General features: G+C 39.2%; 2 protein-coding genes across 2 annotated transcripts; one reads left to right on the top strand and one right to left on the bottom strand.

The window, feature by feature from the left end:
* Nucleotides 1-679: 679 nt before the first annotated feature.
* On the top strand, nucleotides 680-2,511 carry ddit4 (DNA-damage-inducible transcript 4). Its single transcript, XM_041815015.1, has 3 exons — nucleotides 680-831; nucleotides 1,073-1,302; nucleotides 1,403-2,511. Exons 2-3 carry the CDS (start codon nucleotides 1,122-1,124, stop codon nucleotides 1,900-1,902), a joined length of 681 nt encoding a protein of 226 aa, XP_041670949.1. The 5' UTR covers nucleotides 680-831; nucleotides 1,073-1,121; the 3' UTR covers nucleotides 1,903-2,511.
* A 557-nt stretch (nucleotides 2,512-3,068) lies between these two features.
* dnajb12b (DnaJ heat shock protein family (Hsp40) member B12b) lies at nucleotides 3,069-11,768 on the bottom strand. The gene is made up of 9 exons (XM_041815948.1): nucleotides 11,480-11,768; nucleotides 9,096-9,273; nucleotides 8,840-8,985; nucleotides 8,557-8,730; nucleotides 8,404-8,474; nucleotides 8,143-8,252; nucleotides 7,596-7,768; nucleotides 7,330-7,470; nucleotides 3,069-3,979 (listed from the first exon to the last, which is right to left on the bottom strand). The coding sequence occupies exons 1-8, from the start codon at nucleotides 11,610-11,612 to the stop codon at nucleotides 7,349-7,351; spliced, it is 1,107 nt and encodes a 368-aa protein (XP_041671882.1). The 5' UTR covers nucleotides 11,613-11,768; the 3' UTR covers nucleotides 3,069-3,979; nucleotides 7,330-7,348.
* Nucleotides 11,769-12,913: the final 1,145 nt, after the last annotated feature.

The following is a 12,913-nucleotide window of genomic DNA, read 5'->3' as shown; positions in this document are numbered from 1 at the left end:
CATTCATAGGCAATTTTGTATGCCTTAAGGCAATTTTAAAGCACCACATTACATTTTATGACCATATCCAATACTTCAAAGCCTTAATACAATAATTGTTTGTTTGCTACTTTGCAGTGCATCCACATTATCATGCATTTTTTCAATTTCAGGCCAAATGTGCTGTAAAAATATAAACATTTAATATCATTTTTTGTATTTTGTCATGCATCCAGAGTTGTTTTTTCGCTCCTGATGGTGTTGATGACTTTGATGTTTGCCTCTCTGTGTGCCAGATGAAAAATTCTGATGTAATGCTTGAGCAAAACAGGTGACGTAATTGTGCACTGCAACACTGAGCCAGCAGAGCTAAGCCTGCATAGACATGCTGCCGGACTTCCATGCTAGCAATACACTCTGGATGCTTATACAGTTAAGATAAATATGTATGCTCATGAAAAACACAAAACAAAGAAATAACATATGACCACTGCAAGTCCAGGCAAGTCTCTGTACATTTCCATAACACTGGGGTCTGCTATTCATCACCCCAACCCCCCTTCTCCTCCTCCTCCTGTTTGTCTCCACTGCTGGCATGTTACCAGGCAAGATACAGCGCAGATGGCGTGCCTCTCTTTTTGATTGGTTGGCTGAAGAGGGGAGGGTGTGGCTTAACAGCCCCTATATAAACATTGTTGCAGGACAAACCGCAGAGCTTGGCAGCTGGTGAGAGACGTTAGAAGCGTCGTGAATAGAAGTTTCTGGATAGTTGTTTTTGCAGACAATGAGAAAGAAAATAACTATTTAAAACACTCGACAACGGACTTAAACGACGTCGCCTCCTATAACACCGTAAGTACTGCGATAGTATTGTATTTTTTTGTATCATTGCTGCTATTTTGAACAGTTTCAGGGCTGCTAGCAACCTTGAAACAAAGCTTCTCTTGCTCATGACTTTACAGTTTGTTTATTCCCGAGTAAGCTGTATTTTTAATGCTTATTACCAAGTAATTATGAGTTAATTACCTACTAAAAACAATGTTTTATTTCGTGTTTGAAAGCTTATTAGTGTTTTTACTCTTCTCATAAACAGAAGACCACAGGAGATACTACTACTGTTGAATACAGCAAAGAAGACAACCATGCCTGCTCTCTCTTCTACCACTGATATCAGCTCACCTCCTTCCCCAGTGGACAGTAGTCCAAGGAGGATGTCCTGGGGCAAACTAGTGCAAAGATTTACAGATTTCAGCACATCCGGCAATAGCAGTAGTATAGAGTCTGGATCTAACAATGGCAGCAGGAGTGATCTCTCAGAGTCAGGTAAGCAGCCCTACACACAATTATTAATCCTTTATTTAGAGATACACTAGACTTCTCCTTTATGCATGGTTCTAAATGTAACTCATTGTCTTTTCAACAGGCTCAGATGACTCCAGTGACCTGTCACCTTGCAACGAAGACCTGTTCTACGATCCAATGGAGGAGACCATCCTCAAAGAAGTAGTGGATCTTATTGCACGAAGCCTGAGAGAAGCCAAAGACTCAGACTGCGCCTTACGATGCACAAAACTACTTATTCCTGAGAAACTTCTTGAGCATATCGGACAGGAGCTCCTTCACTTGGCAGCTAGCGAGCCGTGCGGCTTAAGAGGGGCTCTCATCGACCTGTGTGTGGAGCAGGGGGCCTTCTGTGAGAGCATGGGGGAGCTGTCTGTGGACCCTTACCTTGTCCCCACCTTTCAGCTGACTCTGGTGTTAAGGCTGGAGTCTGGTGGACTGTGGCCAAAAATCCAAGGACTTTTTAGCACAAAGTCTCCTTCCACTCCAGTAGTGAGACAAGAGATCAAGCTTAGCACTGGTTTTCGTGTGATAAAGAAGAAACTGTATTGTTCAGAAGAACTGCTTATTGAGGAATGTTAAATATTATCTATGCCTTTTAAATGAGCTCACAGAAGAGCCTTATTACTGTAACTACACGTATATGATGCCTTCTGAAGAGAGAGGATGGACTATGTTACGGTACAGCCTATTGTTCCTATTGTAAGGGAGATGAAGGTACCTGAAGCAGGTGTTGCTTCAGCACCCACTCCACACTGGTGGTTGGATTTTCTAATGCGTTACCATCCTGATGTATCAGCTAAATAGGCATTTTGCAAGCATTAAAGTGCGTACCTCAGTTTCTATTGAAACAATATGAAAGGCAGCTAGCTATATGGTTATATTCATTAAAGACCATTGTGTTTTTTTTTTGTTTTTGTAAGTGGCAATTAATTGTAACGTTTACCAGTTGATGAATTGTACTCCAACCATACTATTAGGGACCTAAGTGACTGCTTTACTTTAAGAGCAAAGACGTACCACTGCTTGCCTTGTGCAGTTTATGTGCAAGCTGCAGCTAAATATTTCAAACTTTATCTTGTATCTGTGTGGACCTGTTCGCATTCAGCCTTATTTATTTGACATTCAAATACTCATATCATTGCACTGTTTTTGTACTTTCATGATGCAAATAAATTATTTTTTTCTACAGCTCCTGTTTTAGTTGATTTCTTTCAAAACTTGCCAGGTCTGTTTCATCCAGTCATAGTTTTACATATCCACAGGATTAGATAAATATGTGAAAAAAAAACCTTTAAAATTCAAGTGTTCAGTTTTGCTAATCATAAACCCACATCTGTAAAGCTGTCTCACTTCTTAAACAGTAGCATAGACTTCTTAAACAAACTATCTTTATCAGCTGAAAATACACAAGAACCAGCTATGATCAGCTCTATCCTGCAAACTAACACATTTAAAAACATGCACAGAAAAAAAATACTGTGGTGAGGCAAAAATAGAAAGCGGTGCTGCAACATCTGCCAAAAACAGCCGAGAACATTTGCGGTAGAAGACTGTGACACTGCAGTTCCAAACTAGCACATGTTGCACGTCCTCCCAAACGTGAACATGCAGAGGGTCATGTTTCTAGTTCTCATTCCTAGTTAAAGCCAGCCGGCGGACTTTCTACGTGCCCAGTGTGCTGACTCAGCTTTTGTCTCTGCATTCTGTGCTCGTTCTGCTCGGAGCAATGAGTCACGTCCAACACGTTTGAGCATTCATATTTTATTTTCATCAGGGGAGTAAAAACAGGGTGGAAAAAAGTGAGCAAGGGTTGTATTATTTTCTTAGTCTGTTGATACATTTCTTTCATAAATAACACTTAAAATAAATAGCAATCTATAGACATAAAGTGTGGCAAAAATGCTTTTTGCAACAGTCATTCATCAGAAACATTTAGCTGCAAAACTCCACACTCAGTGGGCTACTATACCTATTAATCGTGTGGCTTTTTATAAGGAAATGCCATAAATATACACTATGCAATTCTATACTTAATACAGTTTAAAGAGGCAAAGTGTAAAGGGACATTTCCTACGTTTTTCTCTCGCACAGCAGCAGAAGACAAATAAGGTGTTCAAGTGTGATAAAACCTAGACATGAGTGTATATTCGTAAGAGGTTTCACATTATTCCTGCATAGTTTCAGAATGTGCATTTAAAGCAAAAACAGCAAATCTCCCTCAAACTGCGTCCCCTGCTGATATGACTGCGTGGAAAGAAAGAGGAAGCATTGGCTGTGGTAACTAATCAGCTGCTACATCAATAACATCCGTACGACTACATCTATGCTCTGGTTTCTTGCCGCATTCACACAAAAACTATGAAGAGGCCTCAGCCTTCTTCATCATGGCTCTCAGGTTTAACCGGGGCTCGGAGATCATCCGTACCCAGTTTTTGTCAGGAGGACAAGCTATTTTTCTTTTTAAAATGCTAAAATAAGTTTATATTTTAATTTCACAGACTTAAGTTCCACAGAAATGGTTTCACCCAGTTCCTGTGATAGATTTGAAGCAGACTGGTGCTGGTTTGTTCACGTTGCTTGTTGATTCGTCTTCATTTTTCAGATATTAAAGCTCATGTATTTACAGCCAACTATCTTTAGTGTTAATCCTGGACATCTGAAACAAGAGAAAAAAACAGACATCAAGAAATAAGACAAAACCTCTAGGTGATCACAAAAAATGCACTCAAAAGTAAGAAAAATTACAGAGGCCCTTTGTGGACATGCATCCATTTTTCTAACAACTCCTATTACCTATGATAATGCCTTATATCTGTTATTTTCTTGAGATCTGTTTATTTTTCTCTCTGTCTTGTGGTAACAACGCTGGTTTTACATGACAACAAATTAATTTATCAGATTACCTAGAAAGTATAAGCATGTTTTTTCAGTACACATCTTTTACACTCGATTTGAGCTTTTGAAACTCTGGAAATCTGAGGTAAAGTCTGCATAAGTTTTAGGCATGTAGGGCACTAAGGATTCATGTGACACAACCCGGGGCTGGAGAGGGAGGGCAGGGGGGCATAGTCAAGCATGACAAATTTTGATACACACATCTTTCACTTCTGCAGCCAAGGTCAAACTCAACAGCATTTCTTTGTTTGGGCCTTTTTTAACCTCTGGTGATAAACCTGGAGTCTACCAGCATTTTTTTGGCTCCTGGAAAATCCACAGCACAACGAGGGACTCTTCTACCTGCTACCTACCCTAGGCCATGCTTGCTCGCCACATTGACCGTGTACACCACCCTTAAGTTGTAGACTTTGCCATTTTTTTCAATGGACTATTTTCCCATGTCTCCCGGTAATGTGCAAGGACACCCAGGGCACAAACTGGGTTGTGTCAGTCCTCCTTCATGCCAGATGGTGGCCCCAGACGGTTTGCCCGCCACATCCATGCCTTAATGCAGCCTCAGTTTCTGGCCCAAACATGCCTAAAAGTTATGCCCAGCACTGTACACGAATCAAGATTGGAAATGTGACACTACACTCAACTCCCACTATGATATGTTTATTATCAATAGTGGGAAAAGCAGACAAATTGATTACTTAGGTGAAAGTGTAAACACTTCTAGTCAAATATTACTGTAATACAAGCGAGAGCTGTCAGAAAAATAACACTTGAGTTTAAGTATGAATAATTTTTTAAACAATTCAATAGAGGAGCTCCAATCTCAGTCATACTTTGAAAGTGTAAAACCTACAAAATGTTTCAAAACACACACCCCTACACAGGGGAAGGATCATTATGTAAAGAGCCTTTAATCAGCAACTGGATGCACCTGAGATGTTTAGAGGGATCATCACGCATGTCTGACTTTCCAGAGGAAAGTCCAAGGTGAGCTGAAATTCTCTCAGCATTAATAGTATAAATCTGTTAAGTCAACCTTCTCTTTACGAATTCTCTTAGATTTATTTGCTTGTGTTTATTTAACAAGCTGGAAATGTAGTTGTTAATGTAAATAATTCAAGTATGAGGCTGTTACAGAGCTTCAGCTGTGATCACCCATCTTTCTGTCTGAGGAACCCTTAAGCCTCTTAAAGCCCCCCTCCCAATTCTTAGCAGTTTTTTTTTTTTTTTTTTAATCTTTGGAGCTCTCTTAGAGGCAGAGATGCTTTGTGACTTTGCTTTTATCTTTACGAGGATCTAGTCTTATCTCTGATGGGAATTCTTTGAAAACATCATGGACCATGTTTATGAAGTTTTTCAAGTTCAAAAAGTTGCTCCTTGTGAGAACATTCTAAGAAAATTCTTAGAATCGTTACCTTTTCTGAAAATTTCCCCTTAAAGTGAAGCCTGGATTCTTGTAATAACAAGTTACTACTAAGGTGAAAAATCACTAATAGGGAAGAGGAATTTTAAGACACTGAAACGTTTCTCAAGCAGAGGAAAAACAGCATTCATAAAGATGAGGGTTTCTGTTCTTGCTTGCTCACAGTTGATCTAAGAATGTTCCTAAATCACTTTTAAACTAGGAATCCTAACTGGGATTTTCAAGCTACGATAAGATCTCTGTGAGAGGGTTCTCAGAAAGTTTCAGAACAAGGACCCCTGATTCTGAGAATTTTCTCAGATTCTTTTCCCTAGGAGAAACTCTGTGTGTGGGGATATTTATGAACACAGCCCCCCTGGAGTACTTGCTGTTAAAAATATGTAAGAATTCAGACTAGGGCTGTCAGAAGATTAACATTTTTTATTGTGATTAAGCCCAGGATTTCCGTAGTTAATCACGATAAATTGCATCCTATTTATAGTATTTTCAAATTTCCACTTTTTTGCATTTAAAGCTAGTTTGTTTAATTTTGGATTTTAAAACTAAGGATAAGAGACTTCCAGTTTGGATATAGGCCTGCTTTTATAAGTACATTTAAGACTTTAATATGAACTTCACCACAGAAAAAGATATTTTTTATGGACTGAAAAGGAAATAAGTGAACAGTAAAAAGGTAAATGTTTGACTACAAATTGTACACATGACTTTTGACTTTTCCACTGAGCTGTCTGTGAGGTTTTTTTTTTATGTAAAATGAGACATTAAGGAGCAGTGGCGGCCTTAGTTTACATCACTGTGGCTGCAGGGAGACGCTGACCTACCTTTAGCAAGTTTTGAAAAGCACAGATAAAGCCTGCAATTAATCAGGATTAAAAAAATTGTGCACTACAGTAATTGTCATCATAGTTAATCACAATAAATGCAGTTAATCTTGGCAGCCCTGATTCAAACTAATAAAGAAAAAAATAAAACTTTTTAATTTCATAAAGTATGACTAAGCCATTTCATTAGGTACAAGGCACCTTAAAAGAGGCACTTGTTCTGCATTGTTATGTATCTCAGCATGCTTTAGACAGTGAAAACACCGCTTGCAATACACACAGAATAAGGGAACATTTCTGTACATATCATAGGCAGAAGCACACAAACAAAGTTTAGCATCTTTTGGATCGGATTTTAGGCAAGGAAAGAAAATTCATCAACTGGCTTCAGAGCAAAAATTGGAAGAAGCACAACATTCACAGATATGTAGAGGAGTAGATAAATTATATAGGTCTTTCCAATGTAGCAGAGTAAAAGCAATAAGTGAGATTAAAGTTAATTTATTAATACAAATGATTATTCTGACAATAAATATGCAAGCGTTTTCTTTCCCTTTTTATTTGAGGTTATACAGTTAATACTAAAACCTTTCTTTTAGGTAAAATGTGAAGCCACTTAGTGCTAAAGCTTTAGCTAATGCAGGAAGCTAAAACTAGACAGTGCCATCTGTTGGTTAAAATTCAAATATATCATTGTTAAACAATTATTATGTATTTCATTTGTATTGTATTGCGAGGTATTGTCACATCTCCTGTTGAAATACTGAGAAAATTGAAAAATTACTTGTTTTAGTGGAGGAAAATGGTAAATACAGTGTATGGATGCATGTCTTCTTAGAGCTTCTATAAAAATATCTCTGTACAACTTGCATTTTTTACGAAAGCAGCCTCATCCGTGTAACGAAGCTGTGATCTCAGACAGCTTGGCGCAGCTCGGTGTGCGAGCCCTCTGAGCTCTTTGATACAGATCTGTGTCTCCAAAATAGCGAGCTCTGTAAAGCATGCCCTCTTCTGCAGGAAACAGAAACAATTCATGAAACATCTATAAATCTCTGATTCTTCCAGTACTTAAAACAGCACAAACATCTTCCAGTACTTGGACTTAACTCTGAAAACAAACAAATTATTCCCCTTACTTTGTTGTTTCTCCTTCCAGCAGTTGTTGCGTAAGTTGGAAATATAATCATCCTCCACTGTCCGCTCCAGATTCTTCAAATTCCCTCCAGTCAACTCTTTGGAGAGCTGCTCCCCGACATAATATGGCACCTTCAGGTTCTCTGTCAGCCTCTTCTGGGTGTAACCTGCTGACCTGTAAGGAGATAAGAGAGGTATCATATGGGAGGATGACAGATCTGGCACCATCTGTCTCTGTAAACATGACTTATTGTGTGTGATTGTGCCTCACAGATGGGCCAGAAAGTACACAAGTGTGCCTGAAACACAAAAAAGCAGGCAATATGGAGAGGGGGCACGGAGCCAGCAGTCATTGCAAAAACAAATGTGAGGTGAGATCACTGAAGCTGAGCTCCAAGATTAAAGAAAGAACTGAAATGTCAGTATAATGTCTTCATAACTGCAAAGATTGCAGAGGCTAAGCTTGTGTCAAAGACAGAGTGACCTAAAAATCAAAGAAATCAATGGCCCTTAATGTGGGAAGAAGTTCAGAACAGGGGTCACACTTACGGTCTGAAGCTGAGGCTGTAGGGGGGGCTGTTGACCATGATCTGACTGAGAGCCGACACAATAACCAGGATGAGGATGGGCATGATCTGCACAAAGAGAGCAAGGCCTCCCTGCAAAGGAAAGATGCTTGATTGCTCATGAATGCATCCCAAAACATGAGTAATTTCAGGACTCAACATCTCCCCCTGCTGTTCAATAATTACACTACATCATTTGCACTTCTGCAGTCTGCAAGAGCTCTAAAAATAATATCAAACTTACATCTCGCTGCCTCTCTCTTCTCTCCCGCCTCGGGTAGCGCATCCGCCCGTTGGGATACACATTAGCATTACCTAGATTAATGAAGCAAACAAACATTACAATGACAACACTATCCCATAGGGCAGGCATAAAAACATAAATAGTGACACTGACTTGTCGGATATCCTCCTCCAAAAAACATATTAAAGAGGTCTTCAGGGGAAATATCTGGCTCAAAGTTCTCATTCTCAGGGCTGTATCCAGAAGGATTTCTCCGCTCCTCTCTGCACTGGTCGTATTGTCGTCTTTTGTTGGCATTGCTCAGAACAGCATATGCATTCCCAATTGCTGTCAGGAATGAGAAATTATGATGTTTGAGCAACAAAATAATAAAAACAACTTCTGCAACCATGATCACAGCCAGTGTCATTTCTGATTGAGAGCTCATGTCAGTCACCTTTAAAAGCCTCTGTAGCCCCTGGAGCATGATTTTTGTCCGGGTGGAATTTCAGAGCGAGTTTTCTGTACGATCTTTTGAGTTCATCCTCAGAGGCGTCTGCCTGGACCCCCAGAATTTCATAGAAGTCTTTGCATTGTTTAATCCTGTGTAGGGCACATGTGATTCTTATTGTTGCTAGACAGGTAGAAAATCTGTCAAATATGAGTTGTTTTATTTAAAAAAAAAATCAACGCTTGCATGGTTACTGCCTTACCCTCGTACTGCCTCTAGCTGATCTGCTGTGTAAGGTTTTGACGTTTCCGAAGGCTTCTCTTCAGGTCTGGTGTTCTCACTGGCTGGCTGTCGCTGTCTAGGCCCTGGGACCCCGTTGAAGTCTGAGTAACCGCCTTGTCGAGGTGTGAATCCATTCTTTGCTATTAGCTCCAGAAGTGCTAGAAGGGATTTAACAACAGTGTTGAAAGAATCAACCTGGCAGATCCTGCAGTAGGTGCCATGTAACATAAGTGGGACAACTAAGCCCTCTTCTGCCTTCCTATTCACAATGTCCCTTTTAGTTTATACTGATTTTCTGTATTCATTTATGTTTGTTTTCATTGTATTATTTCTAAGCTTTTCATTTCTTTTGATGTGATTTCATCTTATGATCTTTATATCTACTTTTATTACTTTTTAATTGAGTTGCCTTTTTACTTCAATTAATCAATCAATCTTATAATATAGACTATACCCTATTATGATCAAAACCAGCATTAATCACCATGAGCACAGCACTAGCAGTATTTTGCCTTGTTACAGTGGCGACATAAGGCTTCAGGACTGTCAAGCAGACCAGACTCATGTTGACAGCCCTCTACCGAAGCTGCGCAGGGGTTAGAAAGGGCTAGAAGGAGGGGTGGGGGTGGGAGAAAAGCAAGAAGTGCCTTTTGAGACCCATCTGCTTATTCGTTTCATTTGCATTTATATTTCTTCTGCTTCTTGGACCACACAATTGAGGCAGATTAATAAAAAAAGATAGCTGAAATTTACTCTGAAATATTTACTCATAAAAGGATTCTACACAACAACAAAAATATCCGTCTCTATCGGTCTCTATTCTTGCATCCATTGTTATATTTAGAGCCTTGGTTTTCAACTGGTGGATCCGGACCTTAAAGTAGGTTGCAAAGCCACCTAAAGCGGGTTACAGATGTGCGCCTGGGACAAAAAAAAACAAACAAAAAAACCAAAAATGTGTAAGTGGAGTCTATGACATGCTTTTATTTTGAAGGAGAAGTCTCCATCTTGTTGTTTCATAGCATATTTTGTTCTAGCTCTAGTTAAAGCTGTCCCATATTTCACTGAAAATATTTGATCATGATTTAAAAATGGAAAAAAATTAGGTCCTGATGCTAAACCAGTTGAGAACCACCTATTCAAAACACATGTATCAGTAGATATACTTACAGAGTGTATTTAGAATGCTACTTAGACATTATTTTATCATGTTTTTACTTCTAGTTTTTGTTTATTTTAATTTCTTTGTTGGTATAAGAGATATTATGTCCTATTATTTCAGTCCGTTACTTGAACACTCCAATTTTACTCCATTCTTTGCAAAACTGCTCAGGCTCTGTCAGGTTGCTTTGGGATCGGGCATAAACGTCCCTTTTCAAGTCTAGCCACAAATCCTCTATTAGATTTAGGTCCAGGCTTTGACTCGGCTTGTCTTTAAATCATTTCTGTGTAGCTTTCACCATATGCTTCGGGTCATTATCCTGCTGGAAATTAAATCTTCTTCCACACCGTAGTTCTCTCTCTGCAGACTAAGTAATACTGTCCTGCAGGATTTTCCTATACTTTGTTGCATTCATTTTATCGTCTATCTGTGCAAGCCTTCCAGGGCTCATCCCCACAGCATGATGCTGCCACCAGCGTGCTTTTTTGTAAAACGTAGTACCTGAAAGGTTTGTAAAAAGCCTGCAGACAGGCCTTTAAATTTACAGTAGTGCTTCTATTGCACTTTGTCTAAGTATCTACGGATGTATATTTTTTTAAAATAAGGATCTATTTCAAAAGCAGTATTGTAAAAACTTCAAGTTTTGTATTTTCTATGTCAATTATGTATGTTTTGAGTTGAGATATACTTCAAAACTATCATTATTCTCAGCATTTTCCTTGAGAACAATGCAAGTTTAGTCATGATACCATTAATGAATATTATACTGATTTTATAGATCACAGAATAATTATTGCCGTATTGTCCAGCACTAGTTAAAAACAAACAACTTTTCATGTAACACTCAATAAATGTGTAGTTAAACCATGAAGACGGTAAATGGAGCTTTCTTATCAAGGATTTCCCCCCCTCTTCTATTTCTGTCTCATTATTTACTGACTTTCTAGGAAAGACTGTCAAATGGAAAAGGACCTACATCTGTTTCATATAAAGCAGGTTTTAAAACTTGGTTAATTTATCTCAAAATGTTGATATTAAGTCATACTGACATACGGTTAGCTCCCATGCTATCACAGGCCTTTGCTAAGTGCGCTGCACAGCTCATCCCGGATGCAGGTGATGCTGCCGGACCGGCCGGTGATGATGCTGCGCACCACCCGGGGCGAGGCGCCCGTTTCCTCGACTAGGCCATCTTTACTCACCCTGCGCCTTCTCTGTCGGGAAGAGTCTCTGCGCCTTCTCCAGGAACCTCTGCGCCTTTTCCGGATAACCGCTGGTTAACGCTGCCGTTGCAATGTCAATGCAGCGCTCCGCTTCACCCCTGTTTACTTCCATTGCAGCGGGACAGCGGCGAACTGGACCAGAAGTAAATAAAGTCGCTTAGTGATGACGTCATGCGGATGCTGCAAATGCAATGAGTATCACTTAGCGACAAATTTGACGGTATCTCCTCGTATTTTTGTTGCAAGTGTCTGGAGACCTGATGTTAGGTGTTGCTTATCCCTTTCTGCATGAAATGAGCACAGTGCAGGACTGCTGTGCTGGCTCATCTGTGCACTAGATGGAGACAAATCGTCTGTTTTTAAATGTAGGTCGGTCATGGAGGTTTCAACCTTTTTTACTATGGGTCACTGAGTATATTGTAAATTCCTCCCCAGTGAAGGATCTGGTATATTTTAGAACTAAAAATGATAGTTCATGATGGTTGATTACAGACAACAAAGAAAAGATGTTGAGATAAAAGGAAATTCTAAACATACAGTAATGGGTAAGAATAAAAACTACATAAACTAAAAATGAAAACAACACTTAATGATTTGGTCTACATATTTAAAAAGGAGTGGAAAGAGGTACCTACTTATTTGTTCCAACCTCTTCTCCACTACAAAGTGATCATAGATTATTTAGTTTTCTCTTCAATAAGCAGTGCTGTGAAAAAGTGTTTCTTCCTTCCGATTCCTTATTTTTGCATATTTGTTACACTTAAATTTTTCAGATCATCAGACAAAATTTAATATTATACAACAATAACCTAAATAGATACAAAATGCATTTTTTACATGATGATTTTATTCACAAAGAGAAAAAAATATCAAAGCTGGCAGAGCCCAATATAAAAAAGTAATTGTCTGGTTTTGCCTCTCTTGGTGGCAACAACTGCAAGCAAGTGTTTTGTGATTACAATCAATGAGTCTTTCACATCGCTGTGGAGGAATTTTGGCCCCCTCTTTTTAGCAGAATTGTTCTAATTCAACAACATTGGAGGATTTTTAAGCATGAACAGCCTGTTGAAGGTCATGCCTTAGCATCTCAATGAGATTTAAGTCAAGACTTTGATTAGGCCTGCTGCATAACTCAAGTGCACTCGAGCTTGAGGTCACAAACTGATGGTTGGATATTCTCCATCAGGATTTTCTGATAGAGTAGAAGTCATTATTCCATCAGTTGCAGCTATCTGTCCAGATCCTAACACATCAAAGTAGCCCCAGTCCATCACACTATCATGATGTCCTGTTGCCAAATATGAGACCAGCCTTTATGCTCTTTTTGGTCAGCATTGGTTTTGTGCATGGATGCTATTTTTTTGCCCAGTCTCTTCTTCATTGTTAAATCATGAACACTGACTTTAACTAAGT

This window comes from Cheilinus undulatus, linkage group 20 (assembly GCF_018320785.1).
Source record: "Cheilinus undulatus linkage group 20, ASM1832078v1, whole genome shotgun sequence".
NCBI lineage: Eukaryota > Metazoa > Chordata > Actinopteri > Labriformes > Labridae > Cheilinus > Cheilinus undulatus.
This window is presented reverse-complemented; position numbering and strand designations above follow the sequence as displayed.